Source organism: Pan troglodytes, chromosome 4 (assembly GCF_028858775.2).
Source record: "Pan troglodytes isolate AG18354 chromosome 4, NHGRI_mPanTro3-v2.0_pri, whole genome shotgun sequence".
NCBI classification, from domain to species: domain Eukaryota; kingdom Metazoa; phylum Chordata; class Mammalia; order Primates; family Hominidae; genus Pan; species Pan troglodytes.
In genome coordinates this window covers 11,684,778-11,705,089 of record NC_072402.2, presented here as the reverse complement: position 1 = coordinate 11,705,089, position 20,312 = coordinate 11,684,778, and the positions used below count along the sequence as shown (strand labels likewise).

General features: G+C 37.8%; 1 protein-coding gene and 1 non-coding gene across 8 annotated transcripts in view; one reads left to right on the top strand and one right to left on the bottom strand.

Annotated features, from left to right (window-relative positions):
- The window catches only part of CTNND2 (catenin delta 2), a 933,574-nt gene that overhangs the window by 867,206 nt on the left and 46,056 nt on the right, over positions 1-20,312 (top strand). For all 7 annotated transcript variants that reach the window (XM_001147603.6, XM_016952954.3, XM_009448799.4 and 4 more), the window contains one exon: positions 15,533-15,743. In XM_001147603.6, the coding sequence (XP_001147603.3) occupies positions 15,533-15,743 (211 nt within the window). The remainder of the gene's footprint in view (positions 1-15,532; positions 15,744-20,312) is intronic.
- LOC112209272 (U6 spliceosomal RNA) lies at positions 11,197-11,304 on the bottom strand. The gene has a single exon (XR_002944023.1). It is a non-coding gene; the product is annotated as a U6 spliceosomal RNA (small nuclear RNA).

Sequence of the window (20,312 nt, the reverse complement as noted above, 5' to 3'; positions counted from 1 at the left end):
ACCATTTTTCCATGGACTGAGGTCGGTGGGGAAGATGGTTTCAGGATGAAAGTGTCCACCTCAGATCATTTGGCATTAATTAGATTCTCATAAGGCGTGTGCAACCTAGCTCCTTCACATGCATTGTTCACAATAGGGCTCACACTCCTGTAAGAATCTAATGACACCACTGATCTGACAGAAGGCGAAGCTCAGGCTGTAATTCTCGCTCACCTGCTGCTCACCTCCTGCTGTGTGGCCTGGTTCCTAACAGGCCATGGACCAGTATTGTTCCATGGCCCAGGGCTTGGGGACCCCTGCCCTAAGCTACACAACGTGAACCAAGCCAGTGTCCTGGGAGGATGGTGTAGGCATTAACCCCACATATGAAATGCACTCATTTTAAATGAGCTTGTCCTGTCTAATTACATTATATTTCCCTTTAAATGTAACATCTCTGGCATGGTCATTATCACAGATTTGATTTACTCAATTACATTCTGGTAGGAAGGAGGACAGATTCTAGGTAAGTATGAAGGCCTATGGCTAAAGAAAAACACCCAGATTAGTAATAATAATAGTTAAATAATAATGTAACTATTGCTTTCAGTTGTTATATAGTTTCAGACCAATCAATATATGTCATGATATTTGCAGGACTATTATAATTATTAGCTTTTCCTGATAATTTATTGTCATCATCTGTTTTAACATTTTTAAAGGATTTTAAAAAATGAGTTTTGAAGGATTAATTAGAAGATACCATTTAAGGAATGTTTTATTCTAGTCTTTATAAGCATAACCTGTTAGATCAAGCACTGGAGACAGAGGAAATAGACAGAAGGCTTCTATAACATGCCCGATTCAAATCAGAACAGTAATCACAGTGAAATTTGTATCATTTTGTTGAGGTAATTAATCCTTGTTTTGTTGATGTTGGATTAGTAGGCACTCCACTTTCTCAAAGTTTTCTGCCTCCAGTGCAAACAAGTTCTGGAACTCCTGACTCAGTCCCTTGGTAGTCTTCATTTGTGGTGGTGATATCAGCTGATATAGGGATGCGTGTAACTAAGATCCAATTTTCTATTCTATGAAGTGTCGAAAGAACTTGTTAGAGTCCTTTAATCGAGCTGTTGTGATGTTTCTTCCAGCAGACGTCAATACTGACGCATGGCTTTGGCAGGGGTATTTAGGATCGTGTGACAAAAAATCAGAAACCACCTGTTGGTGCTAAGGCTGAATAGTCTGGTTGTTTACTCATTATAACCACTAATATCCAAATTGAGGCCAGTTTAGTTTCATAAAGAATTAGTCAGTGACGGCCATGAGAGTGGTGAGGGCACAGAACAATCTCCATGGCCTTTTAATTTATTCCATCCAATGTGTGTTTGGATTACCACCAACTGAAAAGGCTATTTTAAATGTGGAAATGGGATCTTCTTTTAAAAAATTGTTGACCATTATTGTGCCATTCTTTAACATGAAGGAGAGTGTGCCTCTCTCCACAATGAAAAGGTCATCACTCCTGAAGCATAATCATAATGCTCATCTTTTACTCATCATAATTAAGTGGTGGTTGAGCTTTTCATTTTTTCATTTGGCAGGTCTTTTTGTATTGGATTCTTGATGAACAGGACAGCTCTCAACATAGTATTAAAGCAAATAAAAATCTACAAAATGCTGAACATAGCCAATTATTTCTAGGATCCCTTTTCTCATAAAGTGAAGAAGAAAAATCTTTAGTGTCACCAGAAGTTTTCTGAGAAACCCCAAAGATGGTTTAGATGTAGAAGATACTTCTAAAAGTTATATTAGTTTGAGGCCAGGCGCAGTGGCTCATGCCTGTAGTCCCAGCACTTTGGGAGGCCGAGGTGCGTGGCCAACGTGGTGAAATCCCATTTCTACCAAAAAATACAAAAAATTAGCCAGACTTGGTGGTGGGCACCTGTAATCCCAGCTACTTGGGAGGATGAGGCAGGAGAATTGTTTGAACGCAGGAGGCAGAGGTTGCAGTGAGCCAAGATCGTGCCATTGCACTCCAGCCTGGGTAACAAGAGTGAAACTCTGTCCAAAAAAAAAAGTTGTATTAGTTTGACTGTGGGGGTGCAGATTTGTGGAAGGCAATTTCAAAAAGAGTTATCTGGGATGCAAGATATGAGTGTAAATCTGGAGTGGCTGAAGACAAGACATAACTTCAGCTTGGCTCAGAATGATAATATTTATAATAAAACGGTTAAAGAAGTTATTAGGAACTCTAGCAGTTTCATAAGCAAGGATCTTTTGCTAAATATTAATTTAAAAGATTGAACTCTAGCATTTCCACAAGTAAGGAAATTTTGCTAAAAGTGACTCAAGAGAGTAACAAAAGCACAAAAAAAAAAAATTAACAGGATGTCAAGTAGGAGGATTTTAGTGACAAAAGAAGCTTTTGTTCTTTGGGCACAGACTATTCTTCACAATTTCTTACTGAAAACAGAGTATATACTCAAATATAATCAGAGAGAAAACCCAACACTAATTTTATTATTTTTGTACCCTACTCATGTAACATTTGCAGTAGAAAGTTCACAGGCCTTTTCTCTATCTTGTAAGTAAACTCATCAAAATTACACAAACTTTATAAAAGACTGTAACACCTTTCATTGTTTTTTTTTTTTCAAGTTCATTATTTCCAGGCATTATAAACCAAGGCAAATAAGGTTCACTTCTTCTCAACCTTTCCATAACTTATTGCACATCCTCAAATATGTCTTAATTTTACATATTAACACACAGCCAGATTTTTTAACCTTAGACACACTTTCTTCCTCGATAAACAAAAATGCATTCCATTATCTTACAGACACATTCATATTATTTTACAACTATTGTACCTAGTACAGTGCAGTAGGCAGAATAATGTCCTCCCAAAGATGTCCAGAGCCTATTCCCCCAGACCTGTGACTGTGCCACCTTACGTGGCCAAGGGGAATTAAGGTTGATAATCAGCTAACCTTGAGATAGGAAGAAGACCCTGGATTATCCCAGTGGGCCCAATGTAATCACAAGGGTCCTTAAAAGTGGAAAAGGGAGCAGTTGGAGGCAAATGAAAGGGTCAGAGCGATGTGACACAAGAAAGGCCCATTGTTGCTGGTTTTAAAGGTAGAAACAGAGGGTTACATGCCAAGGAAATCAGGTGGCCTCTAGGAACTGGAAAAGGCAAGAAAATGATTCTCTCCTAGAGCTCCCAGAATGCAGTGCTTCCCACACCGTAATCTGCCCACACCCTAATTGAAGCCTAGTAAGACCAGTGTTGTACTTCTAACCTGCAGAACTGTGAAATAATAAATGTATCTAGTTTTAAAGCACTGAACCTGTGGTGATTTGTTACAGCAGCATTAGAAAACCAAACACTGCATATTCTCACTCATAGGTGGGAATTGAACAATGAGAACACATGGACACAGGAAGGGGAACATCACACTCTGGGGACTGTTGTGGGGTGAGGGGAGTGGGGAGGGATAGCATTGGGAGATATACCTAATGCTAGATGACGAGTTAGTGGGTGCAGCGCACCAGCATGGCACATGTATACATATGTAACTAACCTGCACATTGTGCACATGTACCCTAAAACTTAAAGTATAATAATAATAAATTTTAAAAAAGAGGCAAAAAAAAAGATCAATAGACCACTAGTAGTTAGCTTAACAAAAAAAACAAGATCACAATAAACACAATAAAAAATGACAAAGATCACATTAAAAAAAAAAGAAAAGAAAACTAACACATGCAGCATCTACTTTTCATATTAGTTATAACTTTGAAACCATGTAACTGAGTTGTTTCCTCACAGACATAGAGAAGGCTAGGAGACAGTTGCCTGTGTGTACTTGAGATCAGCTGAGATTCCAGAAAGCTGCCTGTGACTCCTCACAATGTCCTTCCTCCAACAGTCTGATATATTGTTTTTGTATTTCATGAATTAGCAACATGAACAAGTCCAGGACATTTGTACATTTGCAGATATTTGAAGCGCATATATGTGTGTGCCTATGTGTTTAGTGGACAGTGTTTTTTCAAAAAGAGGATATTAAAAATTTTACTCAGAGGAATTTGATGGAGTAACTCAGTAACAGATTGTTGTGGAATTCTCTAAGGTGAAGAAGAGCGACTCCTTCATGAAACAGCAGTTATTACAATTCAATCTAGCTGAACACTTGTTAACCTTTTTATTATTTAAACATTAATAATATTAGCTTATCTGTTTAATAAACCTAGAATTGGAAATCTTAAAAATTCATATTATTAAAAATTGAGGAAATAAACCTAATCTTTTATAAAACAGATCATGCTAACAAAAGATTTATGAAATGATAAAACCAGGGGAAAGACATCTCTGTTTTTCCCCTAATATTATCAAACCAGTCTGATTTTGCAAGGATTTGCTTTACCTGAAAATACTGCATCAACTCTTTTTACCTTAGATACTAAATATTGAAACCTCTTCAAATGTCCTTAAAGGTCCTGAAGTGTCTTAGTACTATTTTTTCCCTTGTCTTTGCTAACCTGGTATCAACTTTTATTTCTTTGCTTTAAATTTTTTAACCTAGCTACCAAGGCTGTTAATTTAATTCATTGTGAAATTTCTTTGTGTTTTTCCTTGAAATAAGCTTTTGTGAAAGATGTTGTTGTTGTTGTTGTTGTTGCTGTTGTTGTTGTTGTTGTTGTTGAGACAGTCGTACTCTGTTGCCTGGGCTGGAGTACAGTGGCATGATCTCAGCTCACTGCAACCTCTGCCTCCCAGGTTCAAGCGATTCTCCTGCCTCAACCTCCCGAGTAACTGGGATTACAGGCTCCCGCCACTGCACCCAGCTAATTTTTTTTATTTTTAGTAGAGACAGGGTTTCACCATGTTGGCCAAGCTGGTCTCGAACTCCTGACCTCATGATTCGCCCACCTTGGCCTCCCAAAGTGCTGGGATTATAGGCATGAGCCACCACGCCTGGCCAGATTTTTATTTTTTTCTTAAAGGACCAGCAACTTAAAGCATTCTGAGAGTATTTTCATTGGAAGTTTTTTAGTTTTCTTGTTGTAATTACATATATAAGGACTTACTTGTTTGCATAAGCCAATCAAATTGGGAGCTCCATTTATCAGTCTCATCCAGAGAATAGAAAAGTTATACCAATTTCTAGACACAGAAAATGTTTATACACATACAACAGAAGAATCCCCAGCAAACTCTTGGGTAAGCTGGAGGATTCAGGAACTTCTGACTGGATGTCTTCTTATCTCATGTGCTATTTTTTTGTAATCCTTGTCAAGTCCATTGTGGGTTGAACCAGGGGATACATTTTAAGATTTATTAACACCTTTTTGTCATCACATGTTTATTGGCATATTTCTATATTTCTGTGTGACTTTTCTAATTTTTAACTTTAAAAAAATTATGGATTCACAGGAAATTGCAAAGATAGTAAGGAGGGGTCCTATGTATCCCTCAGCCAGTTTCCAGCAATGGCTATATCTTATGTAACTATAACACAATAAATCAGGAAATTAACATTGCAGTATATGTGTACAGTGTCATCACATGTGTGGATTTGTGTAACCATCAAGGCTATCAAAATACAGAATTATTCCCTCAACCCAATGATATTTGTTGTACCATCTTGTCATAGTCACAGTCTTCCTAAGTATCCTAAACTCCTAGCAATCATTAATTTGTTCTCCATCTCTATAATTTTGTTATTTCAAGAATGTTATATAAGTGGTATCTTACAATATAGAACCTTTTGAGACTGGCTTTTTTCACTTAGCATAATACCATTCACATCTTTTCAGGTTGTAGCACATAGTGTTCCTTTTGATTGATAAGTAGTATTCCATGTATTTTGTTTTAGGGGGAAAAAGAAAATAAGCACTCAGAACCTTCCAGATGTTTCCAGAGGTCAGAGATCTCCGGATAATCCAAAAGAGACTTTTCCCACGTTAACAAGCATTCAGACATTTTCAGTAACTAAGCAATACCATTTTGAATGCTTCACCAATTTGGTCTGTAAGCCACACTAACCAGTTTTAAAATATATATTTTTTGCATATATTTTTCCCCTTTGATGATAGACTGTTTAAATTAGATATATTTATAGTGTGCAAATGACAGATTTCTATAAATTAAGCTCCAAATATTTCCCAAAAGAGAAATGAGAGACAAAACATTCCAGCATTGTAAACATCAAACAACCTTTTATATACAAAAGGAAAAAAACCCTTTAATCCTTTTCACACTAACTTACAGACATCCAATCACACGGAAATCAGCTCCTCACTTTTATATCATCAATTATTGATGAAAAGTAAATTCAGAGATGGGAGAGGATTCTAGGCTGATGGAGAAGTAGGAAGCACCAGGAATCTGTCTCACCACCTGGACACAATCACATTGGCAGAATCTGTCTATTAGTCAGGATTCTCCAGAGCGACAGAACTAATAGGATATATGTATATATGAAAGGGAGTTTATTAAGGAGAATTGGCTTACATCATCACAAGGTGAAGTCCCATGATAGGCCATCTGCAAGATGATGAAGAAAGAAGCCATCAGTGGCTCAGTCTGACACCAAAAGTCTCAAAAGTAGGGAAGACAACAGTGCAGCCTTCAGTCTGTGGCCGAAAGCCCAAAAGCCCCTGTCAAACCAATGGTGTAAGTCCAAGAGTCCAGATGCCAAAGAACTGGAGTCTGATGTTCAAGGGCAAGAAGCATCCAGCATGGGAGAAAGGTGAAAGCCAGAAGGTTCAGCAAGCCATCTTATCACACCTTTTTCCACCTGCTTTTGTTCTAGCCATGCTGGCAGCCGATTGGATGGTGCCCACCCACCTTGAGGGTGGGTCTGTCTCTCCCAATCCACTGACTCAAATGTTAATCTCCCCTGGCAACACCCTCACAGACACACCAGAAACACTACTTTACCAGCCCACCGAGGCATCCTTCAATCCAATTAAGCTGACACCTAATATTAACCATCACACTGATGTAACTATTTTGAAACTCTGGAGTCTATTGAAGACTTAAAAATTTCAGAAGGCTTGGACAGTAAAGTACAGTATATTTGGTCAATCTCAGCTTAGCTCACAGTAGCTACCCATCCCCCACCCCTCAGCCCTGTGGCAGGTAGCTGTGCACATGTTCCTAGAGCAGCTTACTTGCAGCTGGCAGAAACCAGGGTTGACACAAAAGACCCTGTCCTCTAAATATTGTGGATCTGTTCTTTCTGCTGATTGCTGCTTCTCACTACAGCAACACAAACACAGAGGCAAGCAGCCATTGTTGCACATACCCATACCATGATTGCAAGCCCCTCTATCTTTGGCTGAAGTTATTTTCAGAGGATTTAAAGAGCTGACACCCTCACCCTCCTCATCCACTTTATGTTTTTCTTTTCCCTTTTTGGGAGCCAGTCATTAAAGACTAGCATATTCAAAAGCAACTGCATATACAAGAGAAATAAGAGAGCCATTATGCATGCCCAGGGAAACTCTCATGCTCAGAAAACATCTGTGAAGATCTTAAGGCTAATTCTCAACACAGAGACAGCCTAAAACAGTCAAAAACAAAACAAAAACAAAAAAATAACAAACCCTGGAAAAGAGGAAGAATCTGATTTCCAGATAACCCATTATTACATTCAAATTTTCAGTTTCAGCAACAATAAAAAACCACAAGGCATACAATGAAACAGGGAAGTATGACCCAGTTCAACGAAAAACAACAAACTAAAAAAAAAACAAAAACAGAAACCATAGCTGAAAAACGGCACAAAGGTAGATCTACTAGACAAAGACTTTAAAACAACTGTTTTAAAGATGTTCAAAGAATTAAAGGAAGATATGAAGAGAGTCAAGAACATGATGTGTGAACAAAATGGAAACATAAATAAAGATGTAGAAAACCTAAAAACAAACAAAAAAAATTTAGAGCTGAAAAGTACAATAATTGAAATGAAAAATTCACTAAAGAAATGAAAAGGCAGATTTGAGCAGGCAGAAGAAAGAATCAGCAAAGTTGAAGACAGGAAAAATTTAAATTATTGACTTTGGAGAACAGAAAGAAAAAAGATCGAAGGAAAGGAGCAGACCTTAAGGGTTCTGTGGACATCATCAAGAAGATCAAATACACACTACAAAAGACTCAGGAGAAAAAAAGTGGGAAAGGGATAGAGAGATTATTAGAGGAAATAATGGCTGAAAACTTACCAAATTTAACAAAAGGCATAAATATAAACATTCAAGACTCAATGAGATTCAAATAGGATAAGCTCAAAGATACCTAGACTGAAACACATTACAATCAAATTGTTGAAAGACATAGATAAAGAATCTTGAAAGCAGAGAGAAGTGACTCATCACACACAAGAAATCCAAAATAAGGTTATCAGCTGATTTTTTAATCAAAATTTTGAAGACCAGAGGTAGCAGGTTGATATAGTCATGGTGCTGAAAGAAAAAAAAAGCTGTCAGCCAAGAATCCTATGTCCAACAGAAGTGAGGGAAAACTTAAGACATTCCCTGATAAACAGAAACTAAGAGAGTTCACTACCACTAGACCTGCTCTGTAAGAAATCCTAAAGGGAGTCCTGCATGTTGAAATGCAAGAACACTAAACAGTAATTCAAAGGTATAAGAAGAAATAAAGATCTTAGTAGAGATAAATACATGGGCAATTATAAAGCTCATATTGTTTTAACAATGGTTTATAATGCTACTTTTGTTTTCTACATAATTCAGTACATTTAAGAAAAAGCAATTACTAGTTTAAAGGCTAGCATTATAGTGACTTTGTTTCCTAACTCCACATTTTTTTCTACATAATTAAAGAGAAATTTTCTACATAATTCGTTTTTAAAAACCAATTATTTATGCTTTTGGACACACAATGTTTAAAGATGTAATTGTGTGACATCAATAACTGAAAAGTGTGAGATGGAACTGTAAATGAACAAAGTGTTTGTATGTTATTGAAGTTAACCTGGTATAAATTCAAATTATAATGGTATAATGTTAAATGTAATCCCTGTGGTAACCACAAAGAAAATCATTAAACTATATAGATGAAAGAAAATAAGGAAATTAAAACATTTCACTACAGAAAACAATCAACACAAAGGAGATAGTGGTGCAGGAAATTAGGGACAAACAAAAAAGCTATAAGGCATATAGAAAACAGAAAAATGCTCGAAATAAGACCCTTTTTATGAGTAATTACTTTAAATATACATGGATAAACTCTCCAAAGACAGAGATTGACAGAGTGTATTAAAAAAATATGATGCAATTATATGTTGCCTACAAAAAACTTACTTTAGATTCAAAGACAGAAATAGATTGAAAGTAAAAGGATATTTGTACATCCATGTTCACACCATTATTCTCAAGAGAGAAAATGAAGTATCAACCCAATTTTTCGTCAACAGAAGAATAGCAAAATATGATATATACATGCAATGGAATATTATTCAGTCTTGAAAAGAAAGTTCTGTCTGGGTGCAGTGACTCACGCCTGTACTGCCAGCACTTTGGAAGGCCAAGGTGGGCAGATCACTTGAGGCCAGGAGTTCAAACCAGCCTGGCCAACATAGTGACACCCTGTATCTACTAAACATACAAAAAATTAGCTGGGTGGGGTGTCACATACCTGTAATCTCAGCTACTCAGGAGGCTGAGGAATGAGAATTGCTTGAACCCAGGGGGCAGAGGTTGCAGTCAGCTGAAATTGCACCAGTGCACTACACCCTGGATGACAGAATGAGACCCTGCTTGGAAAAAAAGAAAAAAAGAGTGTACATTCTGACATATGCTACAACATGGATGAACCTTAAGAACATTATGCTAAGTGAAATAATCCAATCACAAAAAGACAAATCCTTTATGATGCCATTTATATGAGGTACCTGGTTGTCAAATTCAAAGAGACAGAAAGTAGAATGGGGGTTTCCAGGGACTGAAGGGAAGGGTTGGGGAGTTGTTTAAATGCTTTTAAAGTTTCAATTTTGCAAGATGAAAAGAGTTTTGGAGATATATGATTGTAGAATGATATGAGTCTACATAATATCAATGAACTATATACTTAAAATGGATAAAATGGTAAATTTTATAAGTATTTTACTGCAATGAAGAAGTTTTTTAGAAAAAAAAAACTCAGAGCACCTCAGCAAAAACCCACAGATCAGTTTTAGCAGCTGCAGAAACAGGAGGGCCATAGAACTACTTAAACCTCGAAGACAAAGGAGTTGTGATGTTTCTCATCCGGGGTTGCTCTCCAATCCAGCTGACCTTCTGGAAAAGTATACTTTCTCTAATCAGTTTGAGACATTTAAGTTTATAGTGGTGCACAACAAAGACCATCTACACATAGGACTCCATCAGTGATCAGAAGAGATCTATAGTAAGTGTAGGAAGGAACTCAAGTGACTTCCCTGTTGTCTGCTGCCTTAGAGAATGCAGGTCTTTAGACCATAAGACCACCACTCAACATTCCTGCCACCAATGCGAAAACCAAATGGTAGTATGCACATCAGTAACAAATACAGGCTTAGTTCAGAAATAGAAACAGAAAGTCACAAACACAACATGGAAACAGAAGCAGTCAACAAGAGCAAGGCTGTTACCTCATCATGAAATCCCCACCAGCTCCTTTCTGCACAAGCGGTCTGCAAGGAGTGCCTTTCTTGGGCAACATGGTTTATTAGGTCTCCTGAGTGAGTCCCTTGGGGTACCTTGGTGTGCCCAACAATGCTTAACAGAAGATTTCGAGAATGAAGCACTGTAAAGAGAAAATAATCTTTACTTGCAGTTTTTCAAGAAAATCTGGATTTAGAAAACTGGTTCACCAAACACAAAATACAGGTATTTGAAGGAAACACACACACACACACATACACACAGTGGAAAGGGTAGCAAAGTTACAAGGTTTCAGTTAGTCCATCATTGATGAAAATACAGTCCTTTTTCTGCACAATTATGTTATCACCAATGGTCGTCTCTTACCAGTATTGCAAAAATCAGACATATAGTCATTGTTACTAGAGACTAAGTAACTTAAAAGAAATGGCCCAAGGATTCATTTCTATTGGGAACTGTAGCAAGAAAGAGTGACTTTGTTTGTGGCAGTGGTGGTGGTACAGTCTTGTTTTGTATTGTTTTGATCTGACAAAGAACAAGCTTTTCTTTTTAAAAAAACAAAAGATGGAACGCCTCACAAATTTATGTATTATCTTTGCACAGGGGCCATGCTAATCTTTCTCTGTATCATTCCAATTTTAGTATATGTGCTGCCGAAGCGAGCACCATGATTTCCCTTTTTCAGATGTGAGTCCATGATAGTGGATCGTTGGTAGCACATTTATTCAAAATAGAAGCAAGGCAAGGTATCCACTTTGCTTTCATAAATCCAGGTATTCTTTGAACCTGATGACCTGCTTGTCTCTCTGACGGGATTTTGGTACGTGATTCTCATATAAGTAATATAACTAATTTTGCATGTTTTTCTTTGTGTGGAAAAATAACATTCAATTTATCCATTAATATTAAGCTTTAAAATTCACTTGGTTTTTACTACCCTCTGTGTTATTCCCGTGTGAAATCTCTGAATCCTGTTTCCCTGCATTACCTCAACATTTCCCTGGGCTCCAAGCCCTGTCAGTTGCTTCTTAAGAATTTCCATAATGGCTGCTCTCATGTCCTTGATCCTCCCATGACCACCTTTTTGTAGTCACAGGTTCTTGTTTGTTCCTGAAATATTATAGTTTCCTGCCAAATGAATGAATCACTCTATTATTTTCAGTCTGTGTCATATCTTTTAATCAAATTAAATCTAGAAGGTAGAGTCAGCTGTGCATGGTGGCTTACACCTGTAATCCCAGCACTTTGGGAGGCCGAGGCAGGCAGATCACTTGAGGTCAGGAGTTTGAGACCAGCCTGGCTAACATGGTGAAACCCCATCTATACTAAAATTCAAAAGTTAGCCAGGTGTGGTGGCATGTGCCTGTAGTCCCAGCTACTCGGGAGGCTGAGGCAGAAGAATCGCTTGAACCCAGGAGATGGAGGTTGCATTGAGATGAGATCATACCACTGCACTCCAGCCTGGACAACAGAGTGAGACTCTGTCTTAAAAAAAAAAAAAAAAAAAAAAAAAAAAAAAAAAGAAGAAGAAGAAGAAGAAGGTGGAGTAGTCAGCTGGAGCAGTCATCTATTTGCAGTGGTTACTGGTGCCTGCTCCTTTTGAGGGCCTAAGCAGGTCATTCCAAGACAGGCACTTCTTCTGCCCCATGCCAGGCTCAAACACAGGGGGAAGCTTATGCTCTGCATCCACAGAGAATCTCAATGCACCACAGGACCACAGCTGGGCTCTAGGTGCCCTTTCTGTCCCTGGGACTGTGAAGAACTGCCCACAACCTCCACCTGGTGATCCAGCCTCTTTCTTCCCCAGTCCTAAAAGAACCCTACCTCCATCCATTTCTCTCTCTAAAAAGAAAAGGAAACAATTTGACCACCTTGATGGTGTGAAACTATAAAAAAAGTTTGAACCACCCACTTTGCAGTTTCCTGTTGCCAGTGTGATACAAAAAAAGGGAATTAACTTCTTTTACCCTCTGAAGAAATCTCAGACCTCAAAGACCCAAAAGTCTGCCTGAAACAGTAGAAGGAGAGGAATCAAGATTCCTCCTACTGGGCAGCAAGAATAGCTTTTTAGCTCTTTCAAGTGTTTAGAAACTTAGGTTAAAAAGAAAATACAGGATATGGAACAGTTATAGAAACACACTACCTTGAGTTGTAGTGCTTATAATTTCACTAGAAGTCTAGAAGAAGAGAACATTATTGTCAAGAAAAAGACTATATGTTTCTTCCACCCTCAGTTTTACTATTCTGAAACCTTCCTTCTTAATGCACCAGAATTCTTTTTGTAAAAGATCAAGTTGTTCTTGTTGCCCCCTTGACATACAAGAAAAAATCCTAAATGTACACCTCCTGAATCAAGCCTTCCATAACAACTCCAGTCCTATCTAACTTGTCTCTTCCCTGAACTACTGTTATAAACATACAACACAAGGTCACTTGCATCTGTAATTATTCTATGTCCCATATTTTATTATTTCCCTAATCAGCTTCAAAGTTTCTAAACACTAGAAAGAGCTAAAAATCTTTTTTTGCTACCCAAATTTCTTGTGAAGATAGGATTTAAATTTCACTGTAAAAAGACAGCATTTTCAACACATAATCAAAGGCTAAAAAAGATTTGTAAACTTTTAAAATAATTAACAAACTGCCCCGAGGTTTTCTTCTCCGTGGAATAATATTACCTGATTTGTTCCTTTACTTGGATGGTCAAAAATTTGGACTAAAATATATCCCTCCAGATAGACTGATAAATAGACTTAATGAAAAATCTCCAATTGCCTAGTAAAGTGTCAGTAACCTATATTGGAAATACTAGAAATAAAATAAATCCAATGAGTTTCCTCGACAGTAAAGTTGGGGTAAGTTAAATATAACAGTGACTCCTGGTCTTTTCCATATCATGGGGCACATGGAAAACGATAGTACTTGAATGGCACATTGGGGTGAGTGGAAGAGGCTGCTCTGCAGGGGTTGGGTACCCTGCCATCTACTTATTATCTATAAATAAACTAACATTACAGGGAGACCCGCATCTTAATCAGGACTCAAGGATTGGAAAGCCATGGAGGATGAGACCACATCTTCATATTTATCTGACATAATTTTCAAAATGATAATACCAACAAAACTAAAAAATACTACAGCCAAATTCTTAACCCTCTCTTCATTTTTGGTTTTAACCTTGACAGTGTCCAAGGTCATGAAACCAGTCCTCCATACACAGTCAAGGGTGTAAATGTCCCCGTATATACAATGACTGGAGTATTTTTTCAGTTATTTTGCCCTTCCTTCATCACTTTCCTTATAAGAAAAAGGAAAAAGGAACACATTGATCATTTCATGTCTGTGGAGCTCAAATTTGTCTTCTAATGGTTTGTGGGGGTTAATGAACTGGTAGAATCTCCAGCATGCTGAGCCCTACGAAAGTAAACTCTTAACCAGAGTTAAGCCTGATTTAATGATAAATAGATAAACTATTTTAGGTGCTGTCATTAGAAAATAAATATGCTACATTTGGGGGTTTGCAGGCAAACCATTTTTGTCAGACACTTCCTCAGCTATCATCAAGTGAATGAACACACTTTTCTATTTCAGTAATTTAAGTATCAGCATTTTCTCTCTAAGCTAAAATAAGCCACCTAAACATAGGATAAGAGCAGATACCAAAATTACAAGGGCCTGTGTTTTATGTATCACTGCCTGGAATTAAGATATCATCGCCTACTCCCACAAGGTTCCCTTCCTGCTGCCAGGCACCATACACCAGAGAATTAAATAGCAGAAGAAGACTATTATTTATAGATATGTATATGGAGGTGAAATATTTCAAACAGCCTTTAGGAGCTAGCTAAATATGCCTAATTGGGGGATGGGAGACAAGGAAGGGATCTAACTTTGGGCACTTGCCAATTCCATCTGAAAAATGTGAGAACAGCCAGCTTTGCTACAGGCCCTCATTTACTTACTTCCAGAAGTCAATTAAAGGAGCAGAAATGGAAGCTGCAGGTGGGATAAATTAATTGTCTTGCAGGGCTATTGGTAATGCCTAAAGTGCTTTGTAAACTAAAAGTACTCCATAAATATGTCATTATAAGTACCTTTGTCATTGGGAATAGTAAGATTAATAATGTTAAAGTGAATTAAGGAAGCAGAATTGGATTGTATTATATTTTTCACACAAAAACACACCAAATTAGTAAGTGTTACATGGTAGAACTGCACAATAAAATCCCATCAGAGAGACAAACAGCATCAGGTTACTATAGTTCAGAGGACACATAGTTATAGATTGTCAAGTACCTCTCTCCTGCTTTCAGTGTTTCTCCTTGCTTTAAATGAATCAAAACTCAGTACCCACATATGTGATCATGTTCCCCACACATTTTTGCTTTGACTCTTTTTAAAAAATACAGGCCCCAACATAGCTTTCATTAAGGTATTTTTGAGGTTTATGTTAGAATTCCCATACATTTTTCTTGACTTCTATAAACATCAAGCAAGAACATAATAATAGCTAATACCTATTGAGTACTGTGTCCTTGTTCATTTCCATACATTGACTCATTTATGCTTTACAGCAACCTTGTATGGCAGGTACCATTATTGTCTTACTTTAGAGATTGAAAAAACTGAGGCTTCAGAGGCATGAAATAACTTGGCCAGTGATTTGATCCCAGGTCAATCTAGCAGCAGAGTGGATGCACTGCCATGAGGAACGACTGTTTTTCTCTGTAGATGTGTCTAAAACTACCCAATAGGGAACATTCAGTGATGGGAAACAAACAATTTTGCATAAACGTGGCCTCTCGTATTCTCTTCTCCCCCATACCCACCTCTGCCACTATCTCTGCCTTCACCTTGACCTCCTTTCAACTCTTCCCTTTATTTTCTTTTCCAGGCAAATACGCCATGCGAGACCTAGTCCACAGGCTTCCAGGAGGGAACAACAGCAACAACACTGCAAGCAAGGCCATGTCGGATGACACAGTGACAGCCGTCTGCTGCACACTGCACGAAGTGATTACCAAGAACATGGAGAACGCCAAGGCCTTACGGGATGCCGGTGGCATCGAGAAGTTGGTCGGCATCTCCAAAAGCAAAGGAGATAAGTAAGTTACCTGGTGACGCCATATCTCTGTCCTGGTAAAATTGGTTCTGAATGTGCCTTTCAACTCCTGATGACGGGTAGTACTATGACTGTCACTGGAAAGCATTTGTCTCTGAGAATCAAGAGAAGGAAAATGGCAAATGGTTTCCAGTCTTCTCTCTTACTGCTGGTAAAATGGACTTGACGATCCAGCACACCCATGTGCTCCTTCCACATGGCAGCGACACGAGTTCAACCTGGATACATGAAGGTATTTTGTTGTTGTTCCTCTGTGGTGGGAAGTCCGTGTGTTGATGATGTCTCTACATCCTTCTGCTCTGTGCCTCTTCAGCTCTGCAACCAAGTCAGGTCCACCTTACCAACATCCCAGTAGCCACCAAGTCATAGCAAGTCACCATGCAGGAAGGATGGGGGAGGAGACAGGGTGCGATGGAGTCAGAGAACTCAGTTCTCATCTAGTACCCTCCCTTACAAGCTATGAGATGTGGGGCAAATATTTAATTTAACAAGTCACTATGCCTATACTTTCCAATCTAAACCTAAGGGAGAGGCTGTCACAATATGCTAGCTGGAAGAGGTGATAATCAAATCTTAAAGAATGAGTGGAAATTTCCCAGGCAGTGCAGATAGTGGTGAGAAAGGAGGGCCTTCGTGCAGATAGAACAAAAAGAGATGAGACTTGGTGTCAAAGCAACTGCACCTCCTTGAATAAGAATGCCTCCCAGTTTTTAAGAACCAACAGTATCTTACTGTATACAGCTGGAAAATAGCTTCACAAGCCAGCGCATCGGTATATCAGCAAGGTGTCAATTTTACAGAAACCTTCACTAACCTTAATTAAATTTTGCCTCTTGGAAGTCCCTCGATGTAATTGAATAAGATTAAAAGGGTAAACATTTTGTTATCAAGAGTCTATTTCTTGACTTTTCATTCCCTGCCAAGCCACCCCCACCCCCCATTCTTTTACATGTAAATGCTAAATAGTTTTTCTGTTGTTATTAAACACTTTGAGGGATGCACTTTGAGACTTTCTGGAAATTCTGTCTCATTATTTCACTTAATTCAGGATAGTACCAATGTATTATAGAAGATTCAGAGTTTCTGTTTAAGCACCCAGAGACCTCCAAATAGGCTCAATCAACAATTTTGCATTTGGATTTGAATGTTTTCTCATATTAAGTAGAAAAGCACCACTGGACTCATATAATAATTGCGCAGTGGAGACTGTTGGCTTGAGCTATATCTTATGATATTGTACTTACAATAAAGTGCTATCCTACGTAGGCAGGAAACCATATGGTTTTCTTCTTTATTTAGCTTCAATAGACCTTTGGAATCTCTAATTGAAGTGCTTACCTGTTTTGAGCATTAAGATCTTAATATGGTAATGCTTTCTTGAGCATACACACCCACACACACAATAGAACCGTAGTCTGCAAAACAATCTGATATATTCTTGTTTATATTCATGAGACATTCAAAGATTAAAGTATTTTCTCTGAATTATACAGTTAGAGAGCTTTGAGGAGTGGTTTGGCATATATTAATTCTCTCCAACTTTATGAGCATTCCTACTGCAATAAGCATCACTAAATGAGCCTAAAGAGAAAAAAAAGTTTTATTGAGTCCTATGGTCAAATAAAATTATTTGGTGAAACTAATTTACAAATCACTCGAAGAAACCATCTATGAAATGATATTACAAATCACTTGAAGAAACCATCTATAAAATAATACAGATCCATGTTGCTAAGGTCCTGATAAGCCAGGTCCAATCTTGATTATTGTTAATGGGAAGATTTTTTTCACTAAAGATGATCTCATAAATGCCCTTTAATTTGGCTGAAAATTTACTTATAGAATAGGCGCTCATTCTGTCTTGTTGTTCCTTTATCTCTTTTTCCAATGCCAACAGCCTGGATTTATGAGTTTAATAAGAAGTGTTAAATTGGATTGAATCAAGCATCTTCCTGGTTACAGTTCTCCTGCTTAGTCTCATTCACTGTTTCATGTAGTTTATCTCTTTTTTTATATATATACTGACTAATTTGGAGATCAAAACAAGGTTTTTATAACTACATTTATCCTCGTCTCCTACCTACACTTCAGTTTTATTATTGCTTTTCACTGCTTTTAAAACAAAATGAATTCAGGAGAATTGCTCCAAATTTGAGCATGAAACTCACCATTTCTGACTCAATTCTATTATAATAGTAGGTATGGAGATTCCCATGGACTTCTAGACAAATTTTAAGGAAATAGAATTTCTTTATTGAAAATCAAATTTTTGGAACTGAGGATAATTTAATAATTGGGAACGGTAGGTATACAAATACACCATAGCTTATTTATAAAATGATTGCTAATTTGCCCACCCTAAATTATTCCTTAAAAACTTATTTCTAGAAATACGTTCAGTTCAAACCTGATTTTTATTTGTGATAGTAAGGGAAAACACAGATGGAAGAAACGTGCCTTGCTATGATGCTCTAGTTTATGTATTTATACATGTTCTTTATATATATACAAGCTTAAATGTGCAGTGATGTTAATGAGTCAGATGGGCGAGTTGCCAATCACAGTCTATCAGAACTGCACAACTCACAGCGTCTGGCGGACACAACCAAGGGGGCTAGTGTTCTGTGATCCCACCACTGGCACAGCTGTGTTGACAGCCACAATGAACTGCACCAACTGAAGTCCTCACCACCCCTGACGTGACAGCTCTGGTGAAGATCAAACTCCAATTGTGTAATTGTTATTAACTCTTATAGTAGTCTTAGACTCACCATTTTGAAATCTTAATTATTTATTCTTTTCACATCATTTTAAACATACATTATGGACATTCTATCATGTTCATCTGTCTCAAGAATACATTTGGGTTTTTTTCCCCAATTTTAACAGTTATATGGGAAGTAGTGTTGAATGTGTCACTATATTTTGTCATAAGACAGAAAAGCTATTAACAGTCTTAACTGTTACTGTCAGTAAAGAACTGTGTATTGTGGCTCGGGTTATAATCACTTGTCACATTAGAAACACACAATTGTCCAAGCCCTTCAATCAATATTTAGAAGAGTTTTTCAGGTAGAAATTTCTATGGCATCCATCTAGTGAATGCATCAAAATTAAAGTCTAAAAAGAAAGCAAAGTTTCTTTAACCTTCACATGTTAGTATAACACTGTGATGTATTGGCATTTTAATTGAGAGGTTAAAACCTGCTGTTCGTTACACATTCACAGTCTCTTTTGGTTTTGTAACTGTGCAAAAGATAGAAACAAAAACTACACTTTTGTTTCTACTCAGAAGCATTTTTGCATACTAATTGTATTTCAACTACACTATCACGACCTGAATATTAATATATGTTTTTCTAGAGTTGCTTGGCTATTGTCATGAACAAATATTTAGCTAAATGATAAAATAAAACAAAACATCACATTTAATCTTTGTTCAGCATCGATTATATGAGAATGAAATGCAGCTTCATCTGGATTCATGAAAGGATCTAAAATTCTCTGTCTTTAAGTCAAAGGAATTACAGGCATACCTTAGAGATATTGTAGTTTTGGTTCCACACTACTGCAATAAAGCAAATATCTCAATAAAGCAAATCACACAAATATTTTGGTTTATGTTATAGAAATATCTTCTTTCCTTAAAAGTCATTAATCAACTTCTGCTAGCTTTAAACTTTTCTCCTGTAGCTTTTTTACCTCACCAAGCCATCATATAATTAAGAGAGTTGGCTGGGCATGGTGGATCACGCCTGTAATCCCAGCACTTTGGTAGGCTGAGGCAGGTGGATCATGAGGTCAGGAGTTCGAGACCAGCCTGACCAACATGGTGAAACCCCATCTCTACTAAAAATACAAAATTAGCTGGGCATGGTGGCACACGCCTGTAATCCCAGCTACTCAGGAGGCTGAGGAAGGAGAATCGCTTGAACCCGCGAGGCAGAGGTTGCAGTGAGCCAAGATCTCGCCACTGCACTCCAGCCTAGGCAACAGAGCAAGATTCAGTCTCAAAAAAAAAAAAAAAAAAAATAAGAGTTAGGGCCTTGCTGTGGATTGGGTTTTAGCTGAAGGGAATGTTGTGGTTGATATGATCTTTTATCCAAACCACTCAAACTTTCTCCATATCAGCAATAAGCCTGTTTTACTTTCTTATTATTCGTGTGTTCACTGGGGTAGCACTTTTAATTTTCTTCAAGAACTTTTCCTTTGCATTCACAACTTGGCTCACTGTTTGGCACAAGAGGCCCAGCTTTTGGCCCGTCTTGGGTTGTGGCGTGCCTTCCTCGCTAAGCTTAATCATCTCTTGCTTTTGATTTAAAGTAAGAGGCGTGCAACCCTTTCTTTCACTTGAACACTTGGGAGCCATTGTAGGGTTATTAATTGGCCTAATTTCTACATTGTTTTGTCTTATGGAAGAGGGAGGCCTGAGGAGAGAGAGGAGGAAGGGCCAGTCTGTGGAGCAGTCGGAACACACAATATTTCTTGATTACGGTTGCTGTCTTAGGTGGGCGCAGTTCGTGGTGCTCCAAAACAATTACAGTAGTAATAT